Raw genomic sequence first — 17,754 nt, 5'->3', positions numbered from 1 at the left:
ATGAATCTTATTTGTTAGATAGTACTGAGTTATGTAGTTCTAGAACTATTGGATGTTTCTGGTTAGAAGGAAGTTTCTTTAGTTTATTTAACACTGCTGTGGAGTCAGCACATGCAGTCGCCAAATCAGTTAGATTAGAACCTACAAACTGAGTTCTCGGTAACAGGAGCACTGAGTGCTAGAAGGTTTAAAATAGATGTCATATGATACCAATTACAACTCAGTGAAATTTTACAGTCCTAGGACCCTATACAGAGCCTAAGCCAAAATGGAAGATGGTCCTGTTTTCTATGGCTTTAAAAACATTTTTATTACAATGTTTGCTACCTTTTTTTTCTTTAAGCTTTTAATTAAAGTTTTTTTGGCTCTTCTAACCCATTTCTATATCGTCAAAGGAAATAGAAAAGAAGCGGCTAGGATAGCAGAAGAGATCTATGGTGGAATTTCAGGTAAGAGTACATGAATTTGTTCCTAATATTTAAAGAAAATCCCTCCTAGATAATTCATATGACTAGTATTTCTGGAAGGCAGATTATATTTATACTTTGATTTTAAGTGGGTAGTTTGAAAAATTGTCACTTAAAGTAGCAAATGCTGTTGGCTGCATCAATTTGTGGAGGATTTTCAGCTTTATTTTTTGCAAGTTTGTAGATCTTGTAGCAGTTGTTATTTAAGAAGTAAATAGGTAGTGACTTACTAAGAGTATTTTGAGAAACTTCATTTCTACTAGACAAAGTAATTACTTGTATATAATTATTTTCTTTAATATTTTAAAGCAAACTTTAACAGTGAAGGGCATTCTAACCAGAATAAATTTTCTCAGGAAATAGAATGACTAATAAATTACAATTAAAGCAGCAAACGTGGCAAGCTATGTGTATTTTTTTTGCTGTCATTTGCAATTGGAATTGATTAACCACTTGTCACTGTCAGGAAAAGCTCTTCACTAAACCCATTTTATATGGTAGCATGCCAAGCACTCCAAACAAAGTTTATTCTAACATGAAACGCCAAGATTTGGGCAAAACATTTTAAATTCTCATGCTTTGTAGAGAATAGTGTCCATTTCTTTCAAGAAATGATTTACTTTAATCGTAGTGAGATGCTACAAAAGTAAATGAGTCAGATATCCCTGTCACTTCTGGGATTGTCACTTAATAGAGGAGTATTTATTCATAAACAGAGTTCAGAATTTCCCCATGTATTTTTAGTGTTTGCAGGGGTTCCAGGATTACATCATTCTTTATCTAGTATCCATTTCAATTTGCATCCAGGATTCTCTTTCAAAATAGTCTTATGTGATTCCAATACACTAGACAACTCGGAAGACACTAGACAACAGCAGTCTTATCTAAAGAAATAAGACCTCCAAGGACGAAGCATCAGAATGCTTCAATTAACTGGGGAAAATGAGAAGAATTGTGAAGTTTCAGAAAGTATCAGAAGGTCCGGACCATGGAAAGAGATTTCTTTTGGGGATTATATTTGTCATACATTTCAGGGAGGTATGTTACTTTGACTAGTTACAAAAAAAAAAAGTAATGCTTTTGTTAAGTTTCAAGTTAAGCATGATCTGAAAAGTTATATTCTAATTTAATTTGTCAATTTGGGCAAGAGCTTTCTAAAATTTTCAGTAATAGTTTTGGTGTTCTCATAGATAAATCATTCTGGTTTAAATCAGATGAAGTCCAACAAAGTCAATATTGGCAAGAACGTTAAAAATGTTTTCTCCTGTTGCACCTGTGCATTATTTCTGTCTTTGTGGTCTTTAATTAAGTGCACTTTTTTTTTTTTTTTTTTTTTTTTGAGATGGAGTCTCGCTCTGTAGCCCAGGCTGGAGTGCAGTGGCACCATCTCGGCTCACTGCAACCTCCGCCTCCCAGGTCCCGGTTCAAGCAATTCTCCTGTCTTAGCCTCCTGAGTAGCTGGGACTACAGGCACACGCCACCATGCCCAGCTAATTTTTTTGTATTTTTAGTAGAGACGGGGTTTCACCATGTTGGCCAGGCTGGTCTTGAAGTCCTGACCTCGTGATCCGCCCACCTCGGCCTCGCAAAGTGCTGGGATTACAGGCGTGAGCCACCGTGCCCGACCTCAAGTGCACTCTTAAAAAAGTATAAAACCTTCTTATAGTCAAAACCCATGTAAGCATGGTTTGAATTTAATCTGGAGCTGGAATACAAATCTCTTAAATACAGTTCATTCATTCTGTAGTGCAAATATCTTGTTCAATCTCTTAAAATAGTTTAATTTGCAAGTAGCATAGTATTCTAAGGTCAAAAACATTTTTCAATTATTGTTAAAGAGGCAGCGAATGGTGCATGTTAATTTCCCAGTTTTATTTCTTTCATATATATGTGTGTGTGTGTGTGTGTGTATGCATATACACGAATCCCCCCCCCCAAATTTACCAAGATTTGGTAAATAAGACTTTCTGTTTTTTTGTTTGTTTGTTTTGAGATGGATTCTTGCTCTGTCACCCAGGCTGGAGTGCAGTGGCACGATCTCGGCTCAGTGCAACCTCCTCCTCTGGGGTTCAAACAATTCTCGTGCCTCAGTCTCCTGAGTAGCTGGGATTATAGGCGCGCACCACCACGCCCGGCTAATTTTTGTACTTTTAGTAGAGATGGGGTTTCGCTATGTTGGCCAGGCTGGTCTCGAACTTCTGACCTCAAGTGATCCGCCTGTCTTGCCTTCCCAAAGTGCTGGGATTATAGGTGTGAGTCCCTGTGCCCGGCCGCTAAATAAGTCTTTCTATAAGAATGTAGGCAGTAACATGCCTGGACCAGTATTTTTCACATGGTTCTGTGTTTTTTCTTTTGATACCACTGTTAACAGTCAGATACTATATTATTACAAATCTTCCCCCGCCCCACAAAATACTTAAAAAATAACAACTCTTTATTCAAAACCCAGTCCTCTAAATATTAATGCAACTAGGCCAATACACCTAAATAATAAATCCTCCTCAACCCCTCAGTCTCTCTAATTCCTAAATTATCCCATAACAATATATTTAAAGTTAGGCATATTAAAAATCAAGAACAAAATTTTGTGAAAGTGTTAAACTCAAAACCAGAAATCAAACTCAAACCAGAAATCACCTTTGCTTTTGGTCACTTTTGCACTGGTCAGACAAATGTTTGTTGGGAAAATATATGACATTAAATCAGTAAATTAGCTAATTGACTTACAAAAGTCCCAGCCCAAGGTTAAGTTTCTTGAGTCTGCTAGCATATGCTATTCCTATAAACTATTGTCAGCAATGTCAAAAGCAAGAAAGGGCAGGAAAAACCTAGCCAGCACACAGGTTAGACTTTTGTAGGTTCAGAGCACTTTTTTTTTATTTTTGGAAGCTGCATTTAACACCACATGCCTCATTAAATATCATTCTTTGTGCTGTAAAACCTTTTGGAAAGTTTTTTTTTTTTTTTTTTTTTTTTTTTTTTGCGCAGTGGGCAGGTGGGGGTGGATTTCATAGTCTGGAATGCATTATTTTATATGTCTTTGCGGCTTAAACTATTACATTTGCTGATCACTCATCATAGTCGAATTAAGCCATGGTTGACTGTTATTAGTTTCGGTTTTTAAGCTTCTTTCTTTATTTTGTCTATTATATGTATATTTTTTTCTTTTTAAAAGTTTAATACATTGTCTTTGGCCTTTGGTGTTATGCCTAGAGCACCAGATGGATCACTGGATCCCACCTTCAGTCCATAGATATTTCTGCAGGCACTTTCTCAGGAGAGATGTGTTGTATGATTTTTCAAGCTTTGCTAATTTGTATTAAGCTACGTTTAGTACTGTGATTCGGTCATCAAGAAAGAAAATATAGTGTAGATACAGACTGATCATCTGTTATTCATAACCCTTCAGCCAGCCATGTTTCAGAATTCAATAGCTTTTGAATGTTAGAAAGATCATACAATGTGCATACTGTCTAATACACAGCACTTCTGGTGGGGCCTGCAGCTGCCTCCCACAATCAAACATTTTGATCTTTCTATAGTGAACATATAAGTATTCACACTAGGTGGAAATATAAAGAAAAATAATAAATTGCTTAACCTGAGTCCTGGCCATGCTTTGCTGCTAAACAAGTTTGCATCAAATTTGGGGTAAAGCTTGGTTTTCAGAATTGGAGGAACTTTACAAGTGCAGATAAGAGGTTGTAGAACTGTAGTGCCCTCTTTCAAAAAAAAAAAAAAAAGGCTATTTTAAGCTGTGTCTAAAAGATCAGTACTATTCTAAGTGTTATGCTTAAAATCACTTGTTGATGGACTGACCATGATTTGACAGCTATGCCTCTGCCTAACTCAGCATTCTGAATCCTTTTTCCTGTCTTTTCCATTCCAATAGGATCACCTTTGTTTCATTCTTGCCCAAACCTCGACCTAGCCTTCTGCTCTTAATTTAGTTTTGCTGGTTGTCTCCATAAACATTGGCCTAACCGTCCTCTAAGTTGCATATCAGGTGCCTGCTGGCTTTTCCTAGGTTGGGACAACCAGTCCTTGGCAGAGGCTCTGCCTTCCACCAGTCTCCTTTAGCTTAGCTCTCCCGCCCTTAAGAGTTCAAAGGAGCCTTCTTTCTAATACGCTGCAACATACTTAATTGTGTCTTAACACAGCTCACTGTGTCTCATCTCCTCTCTAGGACTGGACATTCTGGAGAATATTTATCTTAACTCAGTTTTATTACAATATTTTAGATATCTCAGGAAATATGTTCTATTTTCCCAGTTACCTTTGTTTCACATAAAATACCATTAATTCTGCTAGGCTCTTGCCTGTACTTTGGTTCAAAATTAAAATTCCTTATGAATTTTCTTTTCCTTAATAAATGCTACAGAAGATGTTGTTTCGTATGATTTTATTTTTTATTTTTTGAGATGGAGTTTCACTCTTATTGCCCAAGCTGGAGTGCAGTGATGTGATCTCGGCTCACTGCAACCTCTGCCTCCTGGGTTCAAGTGATTCTCCTGCCTCAGCCTTCTGAGTAGCTGGGAGTACAGGCGCCCGCCACCACACCGGCTAATTTTTGTATTTTTAGTAGAGACAGGGTTTCACCATGTTGGCCAGGCTGGTCTCGATCTCCTGACCTTAGGTGATCCACCTGCCTCGGCCTCCCAAAGTGCTGCGATTACAGGCATGAGCCACCGCGCCTGGCCGTTGGGTCATCTTTTTAAATAAAAAAACAGTAATCTGAAATATTTGTTGAAATTAGAGTAAAAATTACAAAAACAGTTTAATCGTTTTTTATCTCAAATGGTTGGAACTTAGACAACTGTACTCCATCTGAACCAATGTTACTGAAATATATATGGTTTTAGAAGTTGTTGTGAAGTTGTCATTCAAACAGTCTGAGATACAAATCACATTCTGAGAAAAATTCAAAGGGAGAAATGAAAAAGTACTTGAACATTTTCCAGACACTTCATCAGGAATAAGCAAACATATTTGTAGAGTAAACTATCTTCATAATGTGTTCGCAGCCCTGTGACACAGGCAGTCTGCCAAAAAACTAAAAATAGATTGCCTTAGAAGAGAATGATTGAGTCCTACTTAAGCATTCATTTATTTGGAGAGCTCAGTTGCATACTTCCTGAAGGGAATGGAAAAACTCCCAAGCTGCCAAGTAACTTTTATCCTCAATTTCTCACAATTAGCTCCAATTTGCAAAATGAGAATGGTAAGAGTGAGAGACTCTGTTGGGAGCAAGGATAGAAAAGCAGGAGACCCCACTGTGGCAGTTTCTGGAAAAGGGTTCTGTGTGAAAACCCTTGAAGGTCCTTTGAAGCAAGTTCTGGAAAATGATGGAACTGGAAAGGCTACTTTCTTGAGAGTTACTTTGTTTCCAGTTGGGAAACAAAAAGGATTTCTACTTTTTTTTTTTTTTTTTTGAGACAGAGTCTCGCTCTGTCGCCCAGGCTGGAGTGCAGTGGCGCGATCTCTGCTCACGGCAAGCTCTGTCTCCCGGGTTCACACCATTCTCTCTGCCTCAGCCTCCCCAAGTAGCTGGGACTACAGGCGCCTGCCATCACACCCGGCTAATTTTTTGTACATTTAATAGAGACGGGGTTTCACCATGTTAGCCAGGATGGTCTCGATCGCCTGACCTCGTGATCCACCCGCCTCAGCCTCCCAAAGTGCTGGGATCACAGGCATGAGCCACTGCGCCCAGCCCTGGATTTCTACTTTTAAGGCGGTACAATTGATTTATTTCACACCATTTATAGCAGTGGTCCCCAGCCTTTTTGGCACCAGAGACCGGTTTCATGGAAGACAATTTTTCCATGGACTGGGGTGTAGGGGGCTGGTTTTGGGATGATTCGTGTGCATTACATTTATTGTGCACTTTATTTGTATTATTATTACATTGTAATATATAATTAAATAATTATACAACTCACCGTAATGTAGAATCTGTGGGAACCCTGAGCTTGTTTTCCTGCAACTAGATGGTCCCATCTAGAGGTGATGGGAGACAGTGACAGATCATCAGGCATTAGACTCTTAAGGAGCACCCAACCTAGCTCCCTTGTATGCGCAGTTCACAATAGGGTTCACCCTCTTGTAAGAATCTAGTGCCACTGATGATCTGACAGGAGGCAGAGCTCAGGAGGTAATGCAAGCAATGGGGAGTGACTGTAAATACAGAAGAAGCATCCGGGTGCAGTGGCTCATGCCTGTAATCCCAGCATTTTGGGAGGCCAAGGCAAGTGGATCACTTGAGGTCAGGAGTTCAAGACCAGCCTGGGCAGCATGGCAAAATCCTATCTCTACTAAAAATACAAAAATTAGCTGGGAGTGGTGGTGTGTGCCTGTAGTCCCAGCTACTCGGGAGGCTGAGGCCGGAGAATCACTTGAACCTGGGAGGCAGAGGTTGCAGTAAGCCGAGATCACACCACTGCACTCCAGCCTGGGGGACAGAGCGAGACTCCATCTCAAAAAAAAAAAAAAATACAGAAGAAGCTTCACTTGCTCACCTGCTGCTCACCTCCTGCTGTGCAGCCCGGTTCCTAACAGGCCACAGAATGGCCCAGGCGTTAGGGACCCCTGATATATAGAAAGGAGGTGGATGTCAGAGCAGCCCAAGACAAGTCAATCTACCACGAGAATAAGGAGAAATTAAAAACCAATAGTTCTTAAAACCAGAACAAGGTGTGTTCTAAAGTCCCCATAACTAGGGTTTCAGTCCTATTTCTGATACTTCCTAGCCATGAGACAGCTTCATGTGGAGCAGTGGTTGTCATGCATTTTGGGGTGTTACCATTCATAAAAGCAAGGCTCTTTCCCCCTTCACTGGAAGCTATGGGATGGGTACTCTAGGAGCAATACAAGTTTAGATAAGGGGCATTCAAAAGGAGGAGAGCCTGGTATTTCACTCTCAAGTTGGAAATCTGCTTAGAGAGACAACTTGCTGAACCCCCCATGCCACATGAATATGAAGAAGAGAATTGGAAAGCAGCAGTGTGGTGAAGGAGAAGCCCAGGACAACCACCATTGCCTCTTTCTTGGCTTGTTACCTTGATCTCAGAGGCACAGGATCGGAGTTGGGGACATCAGAGGATGCTGCAGTGATGACAGACGCTAGGAGAGGTGGCCAAATGCCAATGGGTAGGAAAGGTGCATGGGTGTAAGCCCCAGTGTGAAGGGCATGCCACAGACCTGGAGTGAGGCCTGAAGTTGAGACTGATCAAGCAGGACCAGCCTCAACTCTTCCAGTTAACACTTCCCATCCTATTTCCCTTTCCTGTCCCTCTTGTTTCTCTCCACTCCCAAGGCACTAGAGGGTTGGACCCTAGAAGAAGGAGGTGGGAAGCATGTGAAGAACATGCTGCCCTTCTGTCTTCAGCTGCTGGGTGGGCTGGAGAAGGCCATACCCTGCCCTGGGAGTGGGAAAAGGCCAGGAGCTGTGAAGAGGATCAGAGATTACAGTTAGAAAGAGGGCTAGTCCGTGTTACTTTAGAAACTCTTTATGAAAGTATGATGTAAATACAGAGACATGCACAAATCCTAAGTGAACAACTGCATGAATTTTCTCAAAGGCAACACAATCAGGAACCAGCACCTAAGAGCAAAAAATTGCATATTATCAGCATGGCCCCCGCCATGCCCTCTTGCAAACAGTTCTCCCCCCTCCTTGGGGTGCTTTTGACTCCTAACACCCAAGGCAAGTTTCCCTTCCTTGTGTACTTTATAGCAGGGGTCTCCAACTCCCAGGCCGCAGACCAGTACCAGTCCATGGCCTGTTAAGAACTGGGCCATACAGCAGGAGGTGAGTGGCCCGTGAGGGACATTTCCGCTTGAGCTCCGCCTTCTGTCAGATCAGTGGTGGCATTAGATTCTCATAGGAGTGTGAGCCCTATTGTGAACTGCACATGTGAGGGACCTAGATTACACTCTCTTTATGAGAATCTAATGCCTGATGATCTGAGGTGGAACAGCGTCCTCCTGAAACCATTCCCTGCCCCCCTCATCTGTGGAAAAATTGTCTTCCACGAAACCAGTCCTTGGTGGCAAAAAGGTTGGGGACTGCTGCTTTATAGAAACGAAATCACACGGTACATGTTCTTTTGTGTCTGGCTTCTTTCACTCAACATTAGGTTTGTGAGATTTATCCATGTTGTGTATATGAGTTGAGTCTAATGGGACTGATAAGTAACGGAAAGTTACTAGAAATTGAGGATCACCACAGCCCACCTGGAGACAAGTTTTAGAAATAATGAAAACATTCGTGTTGATAACCTAAGTTAACTCTTTTAATTGCAAGTTGCCACTTAAGTCTTGTTTTTATTTTTAAATGGAATACTTACAGTACCTTCAAGTGACTCAGGTTGACTGGTTATTGTCAGAACAATGAAATGACAAAGCCACAGTTATGGGTTTGCCTCTTCCATTGGTCAGGGTGCCGAGCTGGCAGCCATGGGTAAAGACTGTCCTACCAACCCCAGTGCCTGCATTCACTTCCAAGAGCAATTAGGCAAGAGCGTAACATGTCTGAAGTACATTTCATATTGAATGAGATGCAGATGTATTAGAGGAAAAGCCTCACTAATTGGTAATTATATGCATACATTGTCTCATTATTTCCAGTTTATGCAAATTATAAATATCCAAAGAGGTGTTGTTGTTGTTGTTTTTTGAGATGGATTGTCACTGTGTCACCCAAGCTGGAGTGCAATGGCGCGATCTTGGCTCACTGCAACCTCCACCTCCTGGGTTCAAGTGATTCTCCTGCCTCAGCCTCCCAAGTAGCTGCGATTACAGGCGCCTACCACCGTGCCGGGCTAATTTTTGTATTTTTAGTGGAGACGGGGTTTCATGTTGGCCAGGCTGGTTTCAAACTCCTGACCTCAGGTAATCCACCTGCCTCAGCCTCCCAAAGTGCCGGTATTACAGCATGAGCCACCACGCCCAGCCTCAAAGAGATTTTAAAATATTCTACTTGTCAGCTTTCAACCAACTAAAGACAAGGGTAAATACAAATGCAATATATGCTCATGTTAAAAATTTTTATCTGTTTTTGAAATACCATTCGACTCAGCAATCCCATTACTGGGTATATATCTAAAGGCATATGAATTGTTCTGTTATAAAGACAGATGCATGCATATGTTCATTACAGCACTATCCACGATAACAAAGACATGGACTCAACCCAAATGCCCATCAATCACAGACTGGATAAAGAAAATGTGGTACACATACATTATGCAATACTATGTAGTCATAAAAAAGAATGAGATCATGTCCTTTGCAGAGACATGGATGGAGCTGGAGGCCATTATCCTTAGAAAACTAACAGGAACAGAAAACCAAATGCCACATGTTCTCACTTACAAGTGGGAGCTAAATGATGAGAACACAGGGACACATAGAGGGGAACAACATACACTGGGGCCTATCGGAGGGTGGAGGGTAGGAGGAGGGAGACGATCAGGAAAAATAACTAAAGGATACTAGGCTTAATACCTGGGCAATGAAATACTCTGTAAAACAAACCCCCATGGCACAAGTTTACCTATGGAACAAACCTGCACATCCTGCACATGTACACCTGAATTTAAGATAAAAGTCAAAAAACATAAAATTGATGATGTCTATTACATATAATTATTTTCTTTGGAAATTTTTAAATCTGTTTTTCTTTGTTATTATAAAAAGCAATATACATTCATATCAGAAGTATGGGATCACCAGTGATTCTATCTATCTATTTATCTATCTATCTATCTATCTATCTATCTATCTATCTATCTATCTATCTAATCTTTTTTTTTCTTGTTAAAATGTTTGGAAATAATTTCAACCGACAGAAAAGTTAAAAGAACAGTACAAAAAATTCCTGCTTTTCTTCACCCAGAGACTCCATTCATGTTTAGCCAACCGTCCTAATAATGTCCTTTATAGCAAAAGGACCAGGTGTCTTGCCTTTAGATAGTGCGTTTCGTCATCCCTTTCAATCTGGAACTGTTCCTCAGTCTCTCCAGTGATTTTGTTAAATGTCCCCTCAGTTTGGGTTGGTGCACAGTTTCCTCCTTATCAGATTTTGGTTATGCATTTTGGGCAGAAACATCACAGAAGCGGTGGTGTGTTCCTCTCATTATGTTTCTTCTTATGGCACATGATGTTGCTCATCGCATTCCATCACATGACAATCTGTTCCATCACTGGTGTTAACTTCGCTGATGTTAACTTTGATCACTTGGGCAAAGTGATGTCTACAATTCTGTTCTATAAAATTACCCCTGTTCCTTTTCTAGCTAGTCATTATTTTGCAGGGAGATGAGTTGAAGCTGATTCTATTATTTCTTCAATTTCTAAGTTGGGATTTTATTATAAGGAAGCACTTTCTCTTCTCTGTCTTTATATATTCATTTATATCAGTGAGGACTTCTAGATTACCATTTTATTTGATAGGATATAATCTCTTATCTCATTGTTTATTTTGATAATCAGGTTGTCCCATATTTGGCCAGTGGAAGCCCCATCAAGCCAGCATCTGTGTCTTTTTGTCACCCAGGCTAGAGTACAGTGGTATAATCTTGGCTCACTGCAACCTCTGCCTCCCGGGTTCAAGCGATTCTTCTGCCTCAGCCTCCTGAGTAGCTGGCACTACAGGCGTGTGTCACCACACCCGGCTAATTTTTGTATTTTTATCAGAGACAGGGTTTCACCATGTTGGCCAGGCTGGTCTCGAACTCCTAACCTCGTGATCTGCCCGCCTCAGCTTCCCAAAGTGCTAGGATTACAGGCGTGAGCCTGGCCAGCACTTTCTTACTTTCTTGCAAGATGTTTAAGGCCCATCTTATACTTTACATGGCCCAGACCTGGGATCAACATTTCTCTAAGGAGTACTGGTTCAGGTTTTCTCAGTGCACCAAGCCAAAAAAATATGTATATACGCACATCTATGTTTTACATTTAAATTTACTTTTATATCTAGATATATTGAAAATCACATTTTCATGCTAATTGCTCCAATATCAATCCAACCCCATAAAGTGCATTCAAGTTTTCCCCATTTTCAGAATCCAAAGGGTGACAGAAGTTCATACGTTGAGTTTCAGCGTAGGAAGAGGGCTTATTGAAATGTTTCTAACCCTGATTCTCATCCACTGGAAAAATTCTTCCTTTCCTTAAGGCCTTCAGTTATTTCAAATTCATACAATTCCATTTTTGCTGGGATTTTCGTTTCGTCAAGTTTATCGGTATGGAAACCTGAGTTTTTAACACCATCAGGATCACCCACAAGAGGCTGAGGAGCCTTTGTGCCAAATCCAAATTATATTACATTCTACTCAGTGCATGAAAAGCACAACCATAATGTGAAAACGTCCTACATTTTGCAAGCTGAAGTAGGTTTTCTTCCAAAACAATTGATTGCCCTTTGGCAGGTTTAATGGGGGGTTACTTCTCAAATGCTCATTTAAACTAGTTAGTCTTGTTTGCAGATAAGCAATTATAAGAAAAATATGTCTGGAAGGCAGCTCTAAGGCTGTTCCTTATGGCACTGCTCTAGCGTGCCTACTTATTAATCACACAATGTCTGGAGCACCTAACATCGTGGTTGTATTTGATTGGCCTACTTAGAGACCAATGCACTTGGCAAATATCAGATTATTATATTTCCATTTTACCAGTAAGGAAACTGCGGTTCAAGTAATTTTGGTAACTTGCTGAATTTGGCAGAGAAAGTGATCAAGGTAGGGCTTGAACCCTAACAGTCTGGCTCCACTGGCCCGTGCTCAGTCATCACACTAAGCTGCCTACAACAAAGCTTTTAGGGAAAAACTTTTGGGAGATTAAATTATCTGAAAAATGACATTCTGCATTATAATAGATATGTCTTCATTATCAAATGAAGCAGATAAAATTACCTAGGGAATTTGGGGAAAAAAACATTTTCACTGATGCTTATCCAACTCGCGGCCCAGGATGGTTGTGAATGTGGTCCAACACAAATTCATAAATTTTCGTAAAACTTATGAGTTTTTTTGTGATTTTTTTTTTTTTTTTAGCTCATCAGATATTGTTAGTGTTAGTATATTTCATGTGTGGCCCAAGACAATTCTCCTTCCAATGTGGCCCAGGGAAACCAAAAGATTGGACAGCCCTGCCTTAGAGTCTCTTTCATAATACACAGGCTGTTGAGTCTTTGGGGTGTTGATGAAGGTGGAAGGCAGGGAAAGGATAAAAACGTGGAAGCTCATCGACCTTCTTGGCCCTTCATTTTGCCTTATGTAGAGCTATCGGATTCAAGCACTGGGCACTATATTTTTGAACTAAATCTATTGCTTATTAAAATTGCCTCCCAAAAGCCAGAGATTGACTGTTCCTTCTCTTGGCACACACCACCAAACCATAAAGGACTTTACATTCAGTAGCTTGTCTCCCTGAAAGTGACTGACGAGAGAACCTGATACGTGGTACCTGCTTCCCTCCTCTTCCCTCAAACCTCCTCTCACAGTGGGTGGGCAGCATGGACAAGTTGCAGGAAGAAGTCTCCAGGCCTTGACTTTGAGCTTGATTTGTGTTTCAGATTGCTGGGCTGATCGATCCCCACTTCATGAAGCTGCAGCTCAGGGGCGCTTACTGGCCCTTAAAACTTTAATTGCACAAGTAAGTGAACTGAAGACTTGATCCTTCGTGCTTATGCTATAATTACACATCATTCTTTATTAGCTTTGGCTGTAGCAGAGGTGTGGCTCACCCTATCCAGGTCCCACCATTGCCATTCGAGGCATGTATGTCCTCTTGTACTTCACTGCCTCTCCTCCTACTGCCTCTCCTCCTCCTGCCTCTCCTTTCCTGGAGAGCTCCTTCATTTTCGACCCAGTTCCCTCCTTTTCCTTATGAGGCCTTCCTTTACCTCATAAGAAGTTTCCCTATGAGGAATGATAGAGGATGCTCTCAAATGTTTGTTGCACTAATTCACCTCCTGCTCTTCCAGCATGCATTAGCACCAGCAGTCCTGGAGTTAAGTTAGTCAGCTATTGCTGCCTAACAAATGACCTCAAAGCATAATGGCTGAAAACAACAGATACTTGGATTTTCATGGTTTCTGTGGGCCAGGGAGCAGCTTAGATAGGTGATTCTGGCTCTGGGTCTCTCACAGGCTGCCACGTGTCAGCCAGGGCTGCAGGCATCTCATGGCTCAAGGGGGGCAAGGATCTGCTTTTAAACTCACTCACGTGGTTGTTGGGAAACCTCAATTCCTTGCCACATGAGCCTCTCCACAGGGCTGTGTCATGAGATGGCAGCTGGCTTCTCCCAGAGACAGTGCAAGAGGTGCCTAAGAAGGAAGTCACAGTTGTTTTATAACCTCATCTCCGAAGGGACATTCTGTCACTTCTGCCATATTCTACTCATTAGGTGTGAGTCAACAAGTCCAGCCCACACTCGGGGGCAGGGATTATACAAGGGAGGCAATGGCTGGATTCCAGGATTACTGGGTGCTATCTTAGAGGCTGCCTATCCCAATGGTACACTATTTTAAGAACAAGCATTAAAATAGGTTGACAATGGGTAAATCTGACTCCCCAGGGAACATTTATTGAAGTCTTAGTTATGAAGGCTACTTTATTTATATTTATGACTACATCCCCAGCACCTTGAAAAATGAGTAGGGGCCTGGTAAGTATTTGTGAAATGAATGAATGAAAGTGTGCAGGCTCCATTTGCTTTGTATGTTTTAGGGTCTACATTTATACAGAGGAGGTAAGCCATCATGTCTTTCTTCCACAGCTAGGCAATCATCTGGCTTTCTTGCTACTTTGAATTTAAACAGCTGGGTGCACTGCTCTCTCTCTCTTTCTCTTTTTCTTTCTCTCTCTCTCTCTCTCTCTCTGTGTGCATGTGTGTGTATTTTTCATTTATTTGTTTTTTGATTTCTCCTTTATGAGTTGTGTTACTTCTTAAAAAGTAGAGGTAAATGGAAATCAGCACTGCCAGCAATGATCAAATGAACTTTGTACCTGCTTTTATCACTTGCTTATTTGTTTTTAAGTACTTTAAATTTGATTATTTTTAATATGTAATATATTCACATGGTTCAAAAATTAAAATTATCTAAAAAGGTGGACTGGCTGGATGTGGTGGCTCACGCCTGTAATCCTAGCGCTTTAGGAGGCCGAGGTGGGTGAATCACCTGAGGTCAGGAGTTCGAGACCAGCCTGGGCAACATGTTGAAACCCCGTCTGTACTAAAAATACAAAAGTTAGCCGGGCGTGGTGGTGGGCGCCTATAATCCCAGCTACTCGGGAGGCTGAGGCAGGAAAATCGTTTGAACCTTCGGGGGGTGGAGGTTGCAGTGAGCCGAGATCGTGCCACTTCACTCCAGCCTGGGTGAAAGAGTGAAACTCTGTCTCAATAAAATAAATAAATAAATAAAATTAAAAAGGCGCACAGTGAAACGTCTTGCACCCACATCTTCTCTCTCAGTCTCCCACCTCAATACTTTCATTGGTATATTTTTAATAGGCTTTTAAGATTTTTGTATAATTTTAAAGAAGAGTTGAAAAGGATACAGAGAGTTCCCATATGCACTGTACCCTTCACCCAACTTCCTTTAATATTGACATCTTACATAGCTATGGTACATTAGTCAAAAATATGAAGTTAACATTGATATAATACCACTGACTAAACTGCACACTATTGTGATTTCACCAGTTTTTCCTCTCGTGTCCTATTTCTGTTCCAGGATCCCACATTGCACTAACTATACTTAATAAGTATATTAGCTTCAATAATATGATTAAATGTGTAAGGGGGCATTCTTTACAGAAAAGTTCAACTTTTTCTTTTACACCCCTACTTCTTTACCCTTATAAACTGTTAAAAAATGTATTTGTCTACTTTTATAAACTTTATTTTACATTTAGATAATATGATCGATGTGAGTAAAACATTAAACCGATGTGAGTAAAACATTAAGCTAATGTGAGTAAATGTGAGTAAAACATTAAACCAAGATTCAGGAGCTCTCGGTTACACTGCTGGCTGTCACTGACAACCAGTCTTAAAAAGTATTTGAACATTCTACTCCTCCATTTTCTCATGCACAATTGAGGTCATCTACTCTAGATGATCTTTCAGGCCTGTCCAGCATTACATTTCTACAATTTCAGGGATTCTGAGATTTTGCACCATAACAAAAGTTTTTTCTAGCACACTTCTGCCACCTTGTGGACTAGTCTGTTTTTTCTTGTTTTCTCAAAAGGAAAAATGAAAAGACTTTTTCTAACTCTTATTAGATGCCCAGTTTGAAATATGTAGCACAGATCTAGAGTAATGATGTCATATTAAGGACATGAAAATAGACAGAATTCAGGAGTCAAAAAGAGGCCTTATGATGAAGGGACAATTCTGGGAAATCACAGCTGCTGGCCACAGCAAGGATGCAGCCGGAGATCTGGCAGGAGATGGTGGGCGTGTAAGTAGGAGTTTGGGGTTCAGGGTCATGGCATTGGGTTTTGGAAGCTTTCAGTTGGTCAGTTACAAGGCAGAGGATCAAAAGCAGGACTCAGCTGGGAAGGACAGACCAGGGACCTAATTCCTTTTATAAATCAAAAATAAAATTCTAAGCCCCCCCCAACCATCTGAATGTACCCCTCCTCTCAGCCAGGGCATTCCAAAACTAACCTGAAAAATTGTTTCAGGCCATGACAAGAAAGGAGGGTTGAACATGCCTCATTATACCCTCCTCCCTTTTGGAATTCAGGAAAAGATGACCAGAATTTAACATCAACACAGACCTTAAGTCTGATACCTATTCTCTCTGAAGCCTGCTACCTGGAGGCTTCATCCACCTGATAAAACTTTGGTCTCCACAATCCCTTATTGTAACCCAGACAGACATTTCTATTGATAATAACTCTTCCAACCAATTGCCAATCAGAAAAAGTTTCAATTTGTCTATAATCTGGAGCCCCAGGCCCCCACTTTGAGTTGTCCAACTTTCCCAGGCCAAACAAATGTACATTTTACATGTATTTGATTGATGTCTCATGTCTCCCTAAAATGTATAAAACTAGGCTGTGCCCTGACTACCCTGGGCACATGTTCTCTGGATCTCCTGAGAGCTTGTCACAGGCCATTGGTCACTTATATTTGGCTCAGAATAAATCTCTTCAAATATTTTACAGAGTTTGACTGTTTTTGTCAACACTTTTGCGGATAGAAAGTGATCATCAGAGGGAGGGAAATGGTAAGAGCCAAGTTGTTAAAATCAGGTTATGAAGTCAGAGTTGTCCAGCAGCTAGGCTGACCTTGTCATCTGTCACATGGAGTCCAGGACAAGGAAGGGGACACGTGGTAGTATGGGGAGGGAGAAAGTGTTAGGACAGGGTGGAGGCACTCATACCTGGGTGAGGAAATGAAGGTTAGAAGTCCGCTGGTCCCGGACTCTAGGACTTCAGAGGCCTCTGCACACAGTGGAGTCATGGCTGAAGCAGTGCTGCTACTAAACAGCACATGAATCCTAGGAGCACAGTCTACTTACTCTTAAGCCTGGGAGTTATTGTTTGTTCCAGATCCAGTTCGACCTCCTGAACTTGTCTGCACTCCATCATCTATACCTCATACCTACTGTTATTCACACCCACAGCAGGCCCATGCCAGCCTGTTCCTAGACTCATAGTGACATCTCTGTGGCTCTCCTTGCTTTGGTCTTACATCCCTACTCTTGCAATCAACCCTCCATGCTGCTACCAGTAGGCTTCTAAAAGGGCTAATCTATTAGCTCCAGACCCTCTGCAGCCCAGCAGACTTCATAGGTGCTCCATTTCCTCTAAGACATGCACTCCTTGTTTGGAAATCAAGGCCTTTCATGACCTAGCTCCAGCTTACTGTCCTCCTTCGTCTCCTCCCATCTCCTGCTTCTTCCTTCTGTGGGTTCTTTCTGTTGAAGAAATCCAACTGTGGCCCTGCCACAGGAAGCAACAGGAAATAACTTCCTGTTGCTTCCTGAATTTGCAGTTTCTATTCTCTCCTAATGGCATAATCTTTCTTGGTCTTCACAGCTTGAAAGATTTTATGCTTCTAGTCTTAGCTAAATACTACCTCATTTGCGACGCTTTTCTTACTCCCCAAGCCAGATTCAAGGATATCCTATGCTCCCAAATTAATTTTGAATATGCTTCCAGTATAGCAATATTCTTGCTCCTTTGTCTTTCATTTCTGCCTCCCCAGTAGGCTCTGGGAGAAGAGAGACCCATGTCATAAGTTTTGAAGACCCAGGTCCTAGTAC

General features: G+C 41.2%; 1 protein-coding gene across 3 annotated transcripts in view; it reads left to right on the top strand.

Annotated features, from left to right (window-relative positions):
* Nucleotides 1-268: 268 nt before the first annotated feature.
* Nucleotides 269-17,754, top strand: part of ASB11 (ankyrin repeat and SOCS box containing 11) — a 32,107-nt gene continuing 14,621 nt past the window's right edge. For 2 of the 3 annotated variants that reach the window (XM_003261074.2, XM_003261072.2), the window contains exons 1-2: nt 269-449; nt 13,045-13,124. In XM_003261074.2, the coding sequence (XP_003261122.1) occupies nt 269-449; nt 13,045-13,124 (261 nt within the window). Of the gene's footprint in view, nt 450-1,387; nt 1,506-13,044; nt 13,125-17,754 lie in introns of those variants that run through there. The other variant, XM_003261073.4, reaches the window with a different exon arrangement.

Source organism: Nomascus leucogenys, chromosome X (genome assembly GCF_006542625.1).
Source record: "Nomascus leucogenys isolate Asia chromosome X, Asia_NLE_v1, whole genome shotgun sequence".
Lineage (NCBI taxonomy): Eukaryota > Metazoa > Chordata > Mammalia > Primates > Hylobatidae > Nomascus > Nomascus leucogenys.
The sequence above is the reverse complement of the archived record's forward strand: the minus strand, read 5'-3'. Positions and strand labels throughout refer to the sequence as shown.